At 42.2% G+C, this 12,942-nt stretch overlaps 1 protein-coding gene across 3 annotated transcripts in view; it reads right to left on the bottom strand.

The window, feature by feature from the left end:
- LOC127602544 (tetratricopeptide repeat protein 28-like) overlaps nucleotides 1-12,942 on the bottom strand; it is a 201,958-nt gene that overhangs the window by 5,344 nt on the left and 183,672 nt on the right. For all 3 annotated transcript variants that reach the window (XM_052068736.1, XM_052068737.1, XM_052068738.1), the window contains 7 exons: nucleotides 8,532-8,661; nucleotides 8,216-8,434; nucleotides 6,303-6,468; nucleotides 4,514-4,654; nucleotides 1,874-2,018; nucleotides 1,583-1,762; nucleotides 943-1,487 (listed from right to left, as the gene is read on the bottom strand). In XM_052068736.1, coding sequence (XP_051924696.1) covers nucleotides 943-1,487; nucleotides 1,583-1,762; nucleotides 1,874-2,018; nucleotides 4,514-4,654; nucleotides 6,303-6,468; nucleotides 8,216-8,434; nucleotides 8,532-8,661 — 1,526 coding nt within the window. The remainder of the gene's footprint in view (nucleotides 1-942; nucleotides 1,488-1,582; nucleotides 1,763-1,873; nucleotides 2,019-4,513; nucleotides 4,655-6,302; nucleotides 6,469-8,215; nucleotides 8,435-8,531; nucleotides 8,662-12,942) is intronic.

Here is a 12,942-nt window from a genome sequence, read left to right as displayed (position 1 = left end):
GAAGTTGGATTAAAAAACAATAGAAGAACTTGAACCATTTCTTTTAACTCTCTATAATGGAATACAATGTCCTTTTCGATGTTAGGCAAGGTCAATTACCATATTTTCATCTTAAAACAATTTATAGTGATCCCTCGCCACTTTGCGTTTCAAGTTTATGTATTTTGTGTTTTTTTTCCTTTCCCTTGTCTAGCATACTGTAACTTAGTGTTGTGTTCATGATAACTTTTTTTTTTGTTTAAACGCGCTCCAACACCTTGCCGCCGCCGAACAATGGGTATGTGGGAGCATGCTCATCCCTCCATGGAGATGGCACCATCAACAGGGACACATTGCTTCAATGGCGGTGGCGGCGTGTTGCGGGAGCCTTATTTTGAAGGTTTCCCCACCGGTCAGCTCATTTTTTAGACAGGTCACAAGGAAGCAGTGACAGCTCAGCCAAAAAAAAAAAAGACTAAAAAAAGACCATCGTCTGATAAAAAAAAAAAACCTTAAACCTATTAAGATGACAAGATGAATGTCATAGCGTTACCCACCACCGTGTTTATTTTATTTTATGTTAACTGTTCTGTTAACTGTCTGTCTGTGTCCTATGTGTTGTCTTGTGTTATTTCTGTTATTTTGACTTCAAAATGGCCTTTCCAGCAGCTCCTATATTTTGTTGTTCTACTTCTTACTTTCATAACTTTGCTGCTGTGAATTGGGAATTTCTCCATTGTGAGACTAATAAAGGTTTTCTTCTTCTTCTTCTTCTGTGAAGCGCTGAGTCACATATACAGCTGTTGTGAAAACGCTATACAAATAAAGGTGTATCTTTTTATTGTTGATTTAAAAACCGGGGGGGGGGGGGGGGGTAGAGATCTGGTCCCCATTAACCGCAAAAAACGGGGGATTACTGTAGACATCACTATTTACATTTCTTGTGCTGAGTACTTCACCTACCCAAGAACCACCAGCTTGACAGGTAGCCTAAGGTCCAATATATCCGCAGCTGTCAAGAGAAACTCCTGTAAGGGTGGACTGTCGCAAATACTGTCCACATCACTGCTGTCATCTTGTGTGTGGTGAGACTCTGGGTTGGTGTAGCCACTTCCAACTGATCCCTTCCTGCCTCGACCGCTGCTTCCTCTTCTTATCCCGGTACCTCTGCCGATAGTACCCCCTCCCATGTTAGCGCTTGCTGCACCGGGCGCGTTTTCTGGGTTTGGGGTGAGCACTAGAGCAGCCAATTTCCATGATATGTGAGTAGCAAAGTGGGCACACTCCGCCTGTGTGAGAGCACTCATGACTCTCTCTTTTGTCGCTGCAGTGCCAGACAGCGGATGGCATCCTAACAGCTCAGCTACCATGAGAGCTTCCTCTTCTGCAGAGGGCATTGGTCCCCACAGCCAGCGGTCCATCACCGGTGATGGCAACCGAGGGTTTCCCACCACAGCTGCCATTGACACCCCACCACAAGAAGCTGGTCCAGGACGTCGGTAGTGAACCTAAAGTGAGGAAATGACAAAAAGGTTGACGCATAATATGTCATTAAATACAGACAATGAATGTCAATTGCGACTTTCTGGATAAAAAGCAAAACCTTTGCACAGGAACCGAGGCCTTGGATTGAGGGAACAGCAATGAGGCTAAAACGCTCATATAGATACTCATTGGATGAACTTCCTTTTAGCAGAGCAAAGGGGATCAGATAAAGTTCTCCCTCTAGCACCATGACAAGTTGTCTGTGTCTGCCCACCGGACCACTGGAGTGCATCAAACCCTATTGGACAAAATGATAAGCGTACAGATCGGCAGTTAGAAAAATAAATATTGGATGTGTGTTGGCTCCTCCATGCCTCAGAGCTCCTACACGCGGAAAGGTAACACTCACCCCTTCCATAGGTGCAATGAGCAAATCATAAAGTGCTCTGAGAGGAGGCTTCCCTAGGTTGCTGGTGCGACGAGGCAGGGAAGAACAGCCGTCTTTGGCAGGTGACATGGTGTTACTGAACAGGCTGGTCATGCTCTGGCAGCTCCTACCAAAGCATAACATGTCAGATTATACATTATCATTCTTGCTGTGTATCCAATTGTGTTAAGTAACTTAATTACCTAATATTTAATCACTAGGTGACCTTGTTCTTGTAATTTTCACAATTTTAAGACAAAAGATACTGTGAGTTGAAGCATTGAAATTTAGTTTTAAATGTGAACTGATAACGATGGAATGACAATAAAGCAAATCTAAGTCTATACTGCATTAAGTCAACTGAATTAAACTCTGCATTTAAATTATTTGAGCAAAGATTATTTCATATACAGTAAAAATAAATGAGGCAGCCGCACAAAGAACATGAAAACTATTAATGTTGTATATTTGCATTCTTATATATTTTATACAGTTGTCAATTGACGTGTCTTCCCCACTGACAGCAGCCATATGCCTCAGCACCATTTGCTATGTCGAGATATGGCTTCCATTGCAGTTTATGAGGATTTTAGTGTTTTTGTGTGTCAAGAGTTGCACAACACACTGTTCCCGAAATATATTCAAATCCACAAGGTGGCAGGATTGCGCTTTGGTAGTCTGCAACAGTGTTCTTTCTTCCTTTACATTGCACTCGCGGTGATTTTTTTCTTGGAGGAAGAGTAAACTGTCCTCACATTTGTACATTGAAAATAGCCTCCAAAAGCAGAGCAGCATAGCTCTACCAATGACTAATTAGATTAATTTTCACAGAAGGTGTGTTTTCACTTCGGCTCCCCGTGTCATCAAGAAAACTCAACACACCGGGAAGTTGCTAATGATGGCCATAGGGGAAAAAAGCCTTTGGTGCAGCAGGAGCACAGGGCCAAGTTTTATTGCCACACTTGTCACAAGCCTCCATCTGCTCTTTCTTCCTAGGTCCAGCTAAAAATCATCGAGTCAGCCGTTCTGGGGGCCTGGGGCCACTGTAGTTTCTCAAAGGCATCACTCACTCGCTCGGTCACTCACTCACTCACTCACTCACTCACTCACTCACTCACTCACTCACTCACTCACTCACTCACTCACTCACTCACTCACTCACTCACTCACTCACTCACTCACTCACTCTTTCAGCCCTGGGCAAAAGGCTCGATGGAAAGCAAACAATCGTTTGTTAGGCTGACAGGATGGAAGAATGAGAGAAGAGGAAAGGGATAATCTGAGACAAGATGTGTGTCAAGTGTGAGAGAAACAGGTGAAGAGAAAAGACAGAGCATGCTGAGGATGGTTTACTTGTAAGGGTACCTAATTTGGGAAAAAAAACATCTTTAAAAAAGTGAAACTGGAGCTTTAAAAAAAATCATAAAAGTAAACTAGCACCCAAGATAAGCATTTGTAACTACCCAAATCAACAACACATTTTTTTAGTGGTTAATTTTTTTTTTTTTTGCATGATTAATTTCTCACCTCAAAGACCAGTGAGCAAGCTCAATTCCAGATTCAATTTGACATTTCACATTCCTGTTTGATTTGATAAAATGTTAAGAGCTCCTTGGGATATCAAATGGTCTCTTTTCGTTTTTTTATGAAATGTGGTCTATTAAGTGCCCCCAACCCCTAAAAAAAAAGAACATTGTATAATAATACACTAACCCTATTGGGGAGAAGACAGCTTTTGCCATCCTATATATCAATGCCTGTCAGGAATTAGTTCCGAAAGTATTTACACATTTGATTGGCTCTGACTAAAATAATTTATAAACCTTTCTTTGAATTATGGGTTAATGTTGACTGTCAATAGCCTTCATTCCAACAAAAGGAGTGCACGTGCAGTTCATAATGGCCCAGAGAAGGGCTCTTTGTCTTTTGCTGAGAACAATCTTAGGCTCCACAGCACAAGGGTCTTCATATTCCCTGGCTTTTATTTTTTTTTTTGAAGCACCCAAGAATGAGTGGATTATTACTGGGAGCCCATTAAAGGGGCTTAATGAGCACCAAGACTCAATTAAAGATGGAATTATCCTCTCATCAAAGAAAAGCTCAATAGAGGACGAGGACAGGGAAATCTGACCCAGTCAGACACACATTCACTCATGTCCATAATATGTTAGCGTACACTACTATTCAGCACCAGTGTGAATGAGTGCCTTGCTTAGCATCTATAAAACAATGCTTTGAGCAAACTACCATACAGTGAACACAGTGGAATCTACACATTTTTGACCAAAATACAGAGAGGGCAGTTAAATACCGGTACGTAGACACACTGGTGTTAATATCTGGCATGCACAGTATATAGACACACGGACCCAACCGATCAGAACAGACAGATGATAGAAGCTTTAGAGGTTTGGCTCTACTTGGTCTATTTAATGAAGGGATTCGCATGCTGCCTGCGCATAGACTGAACAAATAAGAAATGACTCCTTCCACAGACGAACCAGTGAATCCCGAACTAAAGCAGCATTCCTCTTTTCTTTACTCGGTTGAAGTCTGCTGACTTTCCATCTACAGTACTCTCAATGGCACACATGTCCAGATATTTTTGAAACATTCTCCTACCTGTTGAAAAGATTGTTTCTGGACACCATGCGCAAGAAGCCTGTAGGATCAGTGACAGAGTTAAGCTTGTTGTTTAACTCCTCAAATTGTTGGTCCAATAAATCTCCTGCTTCACTCTCCGTTTCGCTGCTTGAACACCCTCTAAAAAAACAAAAGAGACATGAAACAGTCCTTGTCACTGCAGTCTTGGCAAAAGAACTCTACTTCAGCTAAGTAGACAGGATAAAGACATGCATTGTTCCCCTGTGGATATTTGAAAAAAAAATTCTTATATGCCCAAAATGTGGACAGTTCACCCCACACGTACAGTAGATGGCCTAAATTCACTTGGCTTCATGCAAAAACCCTGCCGGGGTGTAATCTGTTCATTACAATGCTGATGATGTTGATCCAGCCAGTGAGTCAACCACCCCCCACCCGCTATCTTGCCATTAATTATGGCCATCTGGAAAAAAATCCATCCCTGTATATCCCTCTATAATATCATTTTACTCCTATTCCTGTATTTCAGAATAATTATGATATGACATAGATTTAACTACATGAGCTGTTCATACTGCAAAACCAGATACCACCTACACACATTTAGAGGCCTAACCTAGTTTTATTGATTTTGGTTTTTACAAATATAATAATGTTGGGATTTGCTTGACATTGTGAGGCAAATATTCCTTGAACAGTATAGCATATAACTTTATATTGTAGTATTGTGTAGGATTTGTCTAAATATTGTGGAAAAATATGGCAAACATATTAGAAATAGCTTGCAGTATTGTGCAAAGCAGATTTACACCATTGCAACTACAATAATTATGAAATGAGTACCTTTCTGACGGTGTCAGTCAAAATAATCCATCCATCCATTTCAAATTTACAAGGGTTGAGAGTGTGCTGGAGCCTATGCCATCTTTGAACAGTAGGCGAGGAACACCCTGAATTAGTTTCCAGGGCACACATAGACAAACAACCATTCACGCTCACAATCACACCTTGGTACAATTTAGAGTATAAAATTAAGCTACCGTGTAGAATGTGGGAGGTAACCGGAGAACCAAGAGAAAACCCATGCAGGCATAGGGAGAACATGCAAACACCACACTGGGATGCCGGGGCCTGGAATTGAACCCATCACCTTCTGCACCCTGAGGCCGACATCTTCACCAGACGTCCACCAAGCCGCCTCAAAACAGATCAATTTTATAATTCCATGGGATGGGTTTTGAAACAGCTCTTGTATTGAATATCAGATTGTTCAGGAGTTTCGGCACGTGAGTTTACATATTCCAATATATGAATAAGAAGTATGTTTTCAGCAACATCCTTTGTTTTTCAGCAACATCCTTTGTTGTGACTTATGTCTAAAGCAGTGCAGACCCATGGATCGAAGAGGTCAAAATTACACTCTATAGTGACTGTACCTTGCCACATTTACCACGCTCCTTGCAAGAAAACCCTGTTGTCTGTTTGGGCTTTAACCGCCTCATTGATTTTTGCTTCTCCTTTTGAGAATTCTTCTTCTTTGTAAATGTGTCGGCTTTACTGTGTTGTGTGTTGTGAAGAGCGGCCAATGAAAGAGCCATCATTCCAACTCACTCGAAAGACGGTATTCTACCAAAGCTAGGAGAGGAGACTCCTAATCGCGGTGAGCAATGGGGTGGAATCACACACTTTCCACACCCCACACAATTTCTATAACTCAATGGAGGAAATCCTCTTGTTGAATTGTACAGTTTTAATACGTTACATTTTTGTGTGACAATATCTGTCCATGACCTTAAAATAAGCTCACCTGCTGTAGTATGATTCAACTCCAAGGGCCTCTCGTGCACTGGCAATGTGCTGCTCCAATGATGAGGCACTGACCACGCCTCCACCACCGCCACCTCCCTCCTGGAAGTCAGACCCTACGTCTGATATGCCTTCACCCAAGTACACCTCATGGAATTTCAGGATGCCTATGGAGACAGTTTTATGTAGGTACATAAAAGCTGTCGCTTTCACCAACCACAAACTGATAGTTAGTGTTAGAAAGAGAGTTTCCCTTTAATAGCAACAAACCAATTTTGCAAATAGCGGAAGCTGCGGTTGCCAACAAACGCAGGGTTTACAAAATCTACTCCAAATCCGCTCGAGCCATCCATGGTGAATAATCAATTAATGAACCAGTAAATTTATTCATGTTAAAATATAATGATAATAATCATAATAATAATGATAATAATCAATAACCCTGGACATTTGCTATGCAAAACAGTCCTCATTTTTGAAAAGTTCATTGGCTAATACCAAGAAAATAAATAGATTCAATGTTCAACCCTCAAATATTTTTTTCTCATAAAACAAAGAAAAATTGAATCTGCAGCAAATATGTGCAGTAGGGCATCTGCGGAGATAAATGAATAAAACACATTCCATTCAATAAAATCTAAGTGTAAGCTGCCTTTGCCATCTGGCCCACACTGTGACAGCTCTTCCTATCTTTTGAGGAGTAATGTAGGGTGGAGCAGCACATGATGGGAACTGGAGTACAAAGCCGTTTTTTTTTTTTTTGTCAATGCGGGTGTTTTGTTTCGCATGACACTAGTACACTTTCATTTACATGTCCATTCAGGCTATGATGATGTGATTTACAGCGTAATTACAACATTTGTAGCCCTTTTTTGTGAGTGCAGCCCCTTCAGATAGCGCCATGTTTGTGTACCAGCTGGTTACCAGGGAATGCCAGGAAGTGAACAGACATCCGATTAACGAGCAAGTGGTTCCCTATTAACTTGGGGCAGCATAATGTGCTTTGATGATCTCTGTTGTCCCTGAAGCGTTACCTTCATTTGTATCAATAATGCTATGTTTCAAAATTCATCGGGTTGCCTCTGAGCTGGATTTGATCAAATATTAAAGCTTGGTGGAATGGGACACGGGTCACGGCTTTTATTTCCCCCTTTTTGCACCAAGGATCAGTAGCGAAGAGCTGAGTGTGACATGCACTAATTATGCTCATAGAAAATGGGACCGCTTAAGACGCTGGAATTTCACGACTCATAAAAGATCAGACATCTTAGTGCCACTGCCTGAGTCGGTGTGACCCGGTAGTCGACAAGAGATGAGAATGCACTGCAGGAAAAAAGTGTTCAAAAACTGAGGGAACGAAAAGCAGGGTGAGGAAAAAAAAACAACCAAGAGATGAAAATAGATTCAACAGAGATGTGTTTAGCTTTTGTCAGGTGGGAAGATATTGCCAGTGTTGTTTGGCTCTGTCGCTAACAATTAGCATGGTTCACAGGCAGAAGCCCTGAGGGGTAGGGAGGCAAATCCCAAATGTGAAGTGGCAGGTGGTGCTGTTGCATGGTGTGAAGATTGGCCTCCACTAACCCATTGCTCAAAATAACACTAGAAAGTTTGAAAGGGCAAATAAACCACTTGATTTCAAACTTGAGTTACTTTTGGTCCAACTGATTTCTCCATTTTGTGCATGGTGAACATATCTCACCTGAGATTGAATATTGTCGAAATAAATGGTATATTGCCAGGATCAATGCAAATATAAACCAGTTGCGAAATGTGGCCTTTAACCCTTTCATACACCCTGTAACCTGATAACACGATAAGCCGTCTACTGTAGTAACTGTTGTCCCTCAAAGGGTTAAAAAAAATTGACTGAATAGACGTCTAGCAAACATACTACAAAGCCAAGTCAGTTCTTACCTGCTCCCGGGGCTAGTAGCCAGCTGTACAGGTAACCAGCAGCCATGGAAAAATAAAGTACCAACGCCCTCTGACTGTTGACTGTGTCCAAAATGTGCTCCACTGTTACTGGGGTGTAGGGATCGGAGTCCTGTTGACCCGTCTGCCTTTCTACCAAAAGGTCAGCGAAAGCTCGTGTACGTCCTCGCTCTGCCACAGCCAGAGCCTCATCATGGTGGCCTGTAGTGCGCAGACATTGGTACTCAGAAAAAAATTACATCGAAAACATTGCAGTCTTAAATTATTGACAGGAATTCAAAGTTGGGAGGAAACGTACCTAGGCTCACAAGGACCCTTTGGAGAGCCTGGTAGCAAGAAGTTTGCAGGTCAAACAGGGAAAGTTTGTAGTCTGTGCTGTGCTGTGCTTCATGTCTGATCGTCTCGAATAGTGCAGATGCCCGGTAAAGCTGAAACAACGATAGCAATAACTGTAATCCACATTCCATTGCATGAGCTATCAAATCACATGAACTAAAACTGGTTGTGAGTCACTGAGTGTGTTTTCACCTTGGTGTGTAATTTACCCATGTTTTGATCAAGTTTCAGGGTTCACAGCTTATCCAAGGTAAAATGAACTTTCGAGGTCCATTTTAAACTGTACATTTCTATACAAATATGAGCATACTAAAATGATGATACATCATTTAAAAAGATGGTAAGACTGCAGAGGGGCACGAAGATCCTTTTATCAGAATTATTTGCTAGTTCCGAATTCAGACATTTTCAGCACTGCCAAGCTGCCAGTGGAATCATGAAATGTGGGAGCAGTAAGTTTCTGTCGACCATAATAGTGTGTTCATAAAAACATGTGAAGTGATTAAAAAAAGTGTTCTTCCACTAGGTGGTAGCATCACACCTACCCGATCTGGAATGCTCTCCAGCTTTCTAAAACAAGGACGCCACTTGAATTTGTTGATGAATTGCGATGCAACTCAAGGGAGCATCTCCGCAGTTCTGATTTGAATTGAAGAGGACAAAATATGATCTTGGCCTTTTAAGGTGAGCAGGATCCACACACTGCTTGGTATCCCTGTGGTTACTAGATGAATGTATTTGGTGTCAAATGCATTGTGCTGGGGACTATTGCACCTTGCCCAACAAAGCTGGCTAGGAGTGCCGATTCATTGAAGCCTTTATTGATTTCCTATTCCTGCGCCAATGGTCATGCTGGAGGATGACTGAGAGCACTACAGAGCCACTCTACAGGAGTCCCCACCGACACAAAGGCTTTTAAAGCACTCTTTTCACACTGCTTGATCACAGTCACACAGGACAAACAACTGCAGTAAATAAAGGGTTGCAGCTCAAGGTGAAATCATTTGTATCAACAGTGTTTTAATTTGAGAGGGAGGGGCAGGAGAGAGAGAGAGAGAGAGAGAGAGAGAGAGAGAGAGAGAGAGAGAGAGAGACAGAGAGAGAGAGAGAGAGAGAGAGAGAGAGAGAGAGAGAGAGAGCGAGAGAGAGAGAGAGATACATTCTTATTAGCACACATGTAAAGAATGTGGCTCATCTGGAATATCCCAAGGTCATGCTGCAAAGTCTCTCAGATGGAGTGGGAAGTAGAGATCAGTTGAGAATCTATTTGCTCTGCTGCGTTAGGGCTAGAAGAAGCGGTGAATCCCTTGGTGATTCTGCTGATATGGCTCTGGACCGATGACTGCAGTGCTAGTTCAATTTTTAAGATTTTGCAGACACCCCTTTAAAAATGAAACTCATTTCTCAAAGCATCTCGGCTGCCAATTCCAGATGTGTTGTGTCTATGGTGAACTACCGGGCTGTGGTCCAGACAGCAAGGACGCAAACCCAAAATGTCACCGACTCCAACGTGGCTATTTTGGACATGTGATGTAAATGTCAGTGACATACGGAATCAATGATGCAAGTTGGATGCACACACTCTTCTTTCATTTCCGTAAACGACCTCCTGCCCCCGGGAAACGTCCCTCCCAGACAAATAACATCAATGGTAAGCAAAATGTTTCATCTGCAGAAAAGCACTGAAATTTAAGTAACCGTCAATTTATTGATTTTCATTGCTCTTCTAACACATGAATGTTAGGTGGTTGTCAGAGTTGTATTGTTGTACTGATTCAAATGATCACAGGTTAATCCGGGTGTCACAGTGAACACCAAGTCGACACCTATGATTTTACATATAGAGAGGATGAACAATGTGAGGTCAAGTGCTTTCATTCTTCACATATGCTATATGAATATCAATTATAAGTGAGGGTCACGGGATTTACCGAGGCTAACACATTCAAGAACAATCACCGAATCCAAATTAGAAGACAACTTCGACTTGGAAACGTTATCCTTGCTGCTGCATACAGCAAAATTAATTGCATACGATGACTGTGATCAACACCGTTTTTGAGGCCAATACAAAGCTATTCCAAATTTAAACCCACGCGCTAATTTACCAGACCATGAAGAAGAAATCAGATCTGATGTGGCAGTATATGGATGAGAGACATTTGATACTCGAGAGACTCCTGATTCCCATGGTTTGAGTCAATTGTTAGATTCATGTTCTTGCTGAAAACCAAATATTTGTTGAAACCTTGAAGACTATTCAAATACAATGCATGCACATGACTCCAAGGCTACGTTCACGCTGCATGACTAGATCTGATCATTTTATGTACTTGTTCACATTCCCAAAAAAAAGTGACTAAAGTGAACATAACATGTCCGTGGATATGACACGCATGTGCACAAAGCACAACGTCAGAAAGTCAAACATAAAAGTGACACTGTTCCTCTAAATGACTTTGCACAGACACTTGTTAGTCATTGTCATTGTCGCTTTGGCCCATCTGTGCGGAATGCATAGTGGGCATTTGATGACATACAGGTCGGATATGTGAGGATGAGCGCCTGTTCAAGCTGTGTTACTGGCGACTCCAGTTGTCGTTTTCTTCTCCAGAACATTCCAATTGCATTGCATTGTTGTAGTGGCCATGGCCAATGTTAGGGAAATGGTTCTGATTGGTTTTGGATGATCTCTCAGCTTCACAACTGTTTATTTTCCATACACAGCTCTCTGGCTTTCATGATTAAAATAATATCTTCACAGGCTAAATTCAAGTACCGTATTTTCACGACTATTCGACGCACCGTACGGTTGGGCGCAGTCTCATTAATGGGTGACATTTCTGTATTTTACACATAGACAGACCGCACTGTACCAATGGGCGCAGTTTTACAGTGGTAAACCATACGCCAGCTTAAACATACGGCATGCATGCGCGCACGCTAACACGTTAGCTTGAAGCATACGGTAGCATGCCAAGACATACAGATACAAGCTAAAAACACGTTTTTAAAAAGGCAACGAAAGCAGAACTGAGTTCGGGTGTGTTTTATTTAGCCATCGTACAATGTTCTCACGTTTTTCGATCAATCATCACCCAGAAATCCATCAAAGTCCTCATCCTCTGTATCAGAAGCAGAGGACTGCACATCCCAGTTGTCATTGAACGCATCACATGCTAGTGTGAGCTGCTACGCATTGCCGAGCGGAAAGAAGGAGCAGCAACAAAAGTCAACATTTCTCTCGTGCGAAGCTTTCCCACATTTGAAAATAAAGAACAGAGCGAAACATGGTGGCAGCGCGTGTGTGTGTAGAAAGAATTGAACAATTGTGCAAGTACCGTAATCCATCAAAAACGCTGCGTTCCCTCTCGTTGTTGCGTATTGTGGCGTAACTCGCCCAGCGGTGCCTCTCACTCTTTGTAAAGTTGTGTTTGCCATCGATCATCCATTGTTCCCATGCCGTTCGCAACTTTACTTTGAACGCCCGGTTGATGCCGATGTCCAGCGGTTGGAGTTCTTTATTCAAGCCTCCGGGAATAACGGCAAGCTCAGAGTTCATTTGCTTGACTTGGTTTTTCACCGCTGCTGTGAGATGGGCACGCATGCCAAAAGCATAACCGGTGGCTTTAAGTTTGAACTGAGCTACGTAGGCGTGTCTCTTTGTCGAATTTATTTTCAGGATTTCTTAGAAACCAAAACCGGAGTTGTTTTGCAACAATGCACATTGCCACACTCTATAGAGGTGTTGGTACCTGCTTGCGACGTCCCTTTAGCGTCCACTTACACGTCCACCCTTCACCGTGGACTGCTCCCCAGCTTGCCTGTCCTCTCTCTCTCTCTCTCTCTCTCTCTCTCTCTCTCTCTCTCTCTCTCTCTCTCTCTCTCTCTCTCTATCTCCCTCTCCATATATGTATATATACACGCCCACCCTTCCCTGATTGGCCGACTTCTTTCCCGCATGCCTGGCCACAGTCACTTCCGCCTTTTCTCTATAGCCGACAGCGTGTCGGCTGTCACTCAGATTTCTGAACTCAGCGCATACAAAGGACGCTCCGCACCATAAGGCGTCCTGTCCATTTTGGAGAAAATTTAATACTTTTAATGGCGCGTTATAGTTGTGAAAATACGGTATGTAACTGAGCATAGACACTCTGTGCAATTTACTCTATGAATACACAATGTAATGGGACAGATGCATATAAAAATGCATGTTCATGTTCTAATGTGTTTGCTTAAGAAATAAAAGAGTAGGTTCAAACAAAATGTGATATATTCAAAATTGTGTCATCCGACCCAGATGTGAATACCTGGAAATAAATGCTGCAATGTTGCAGTCATGATCCAGATTCATTTTTTGATTTCAAACCCAA

The sequence above is a fragment of the Hippocampus zosterae genome, chromosome 6 (genome assembly GCF_025434085.1).
Source record: "Hippocampus zosterae strain Florida chromosome 6, ASM2543408v3, whole genome shotgun sequence".
Lineage (NCBI taxonomy): Eukaryota > Metazoa > Chordata > Actinopteri > Syngnathiformes > Syngnathidae > Hippocampus > Hippocampus zosterae.
The sequence above is the reverse complement of the archived record's forward strand: the minus strand, read 5'-3'. Positions and strand labels throughout refer to the sequence as shown.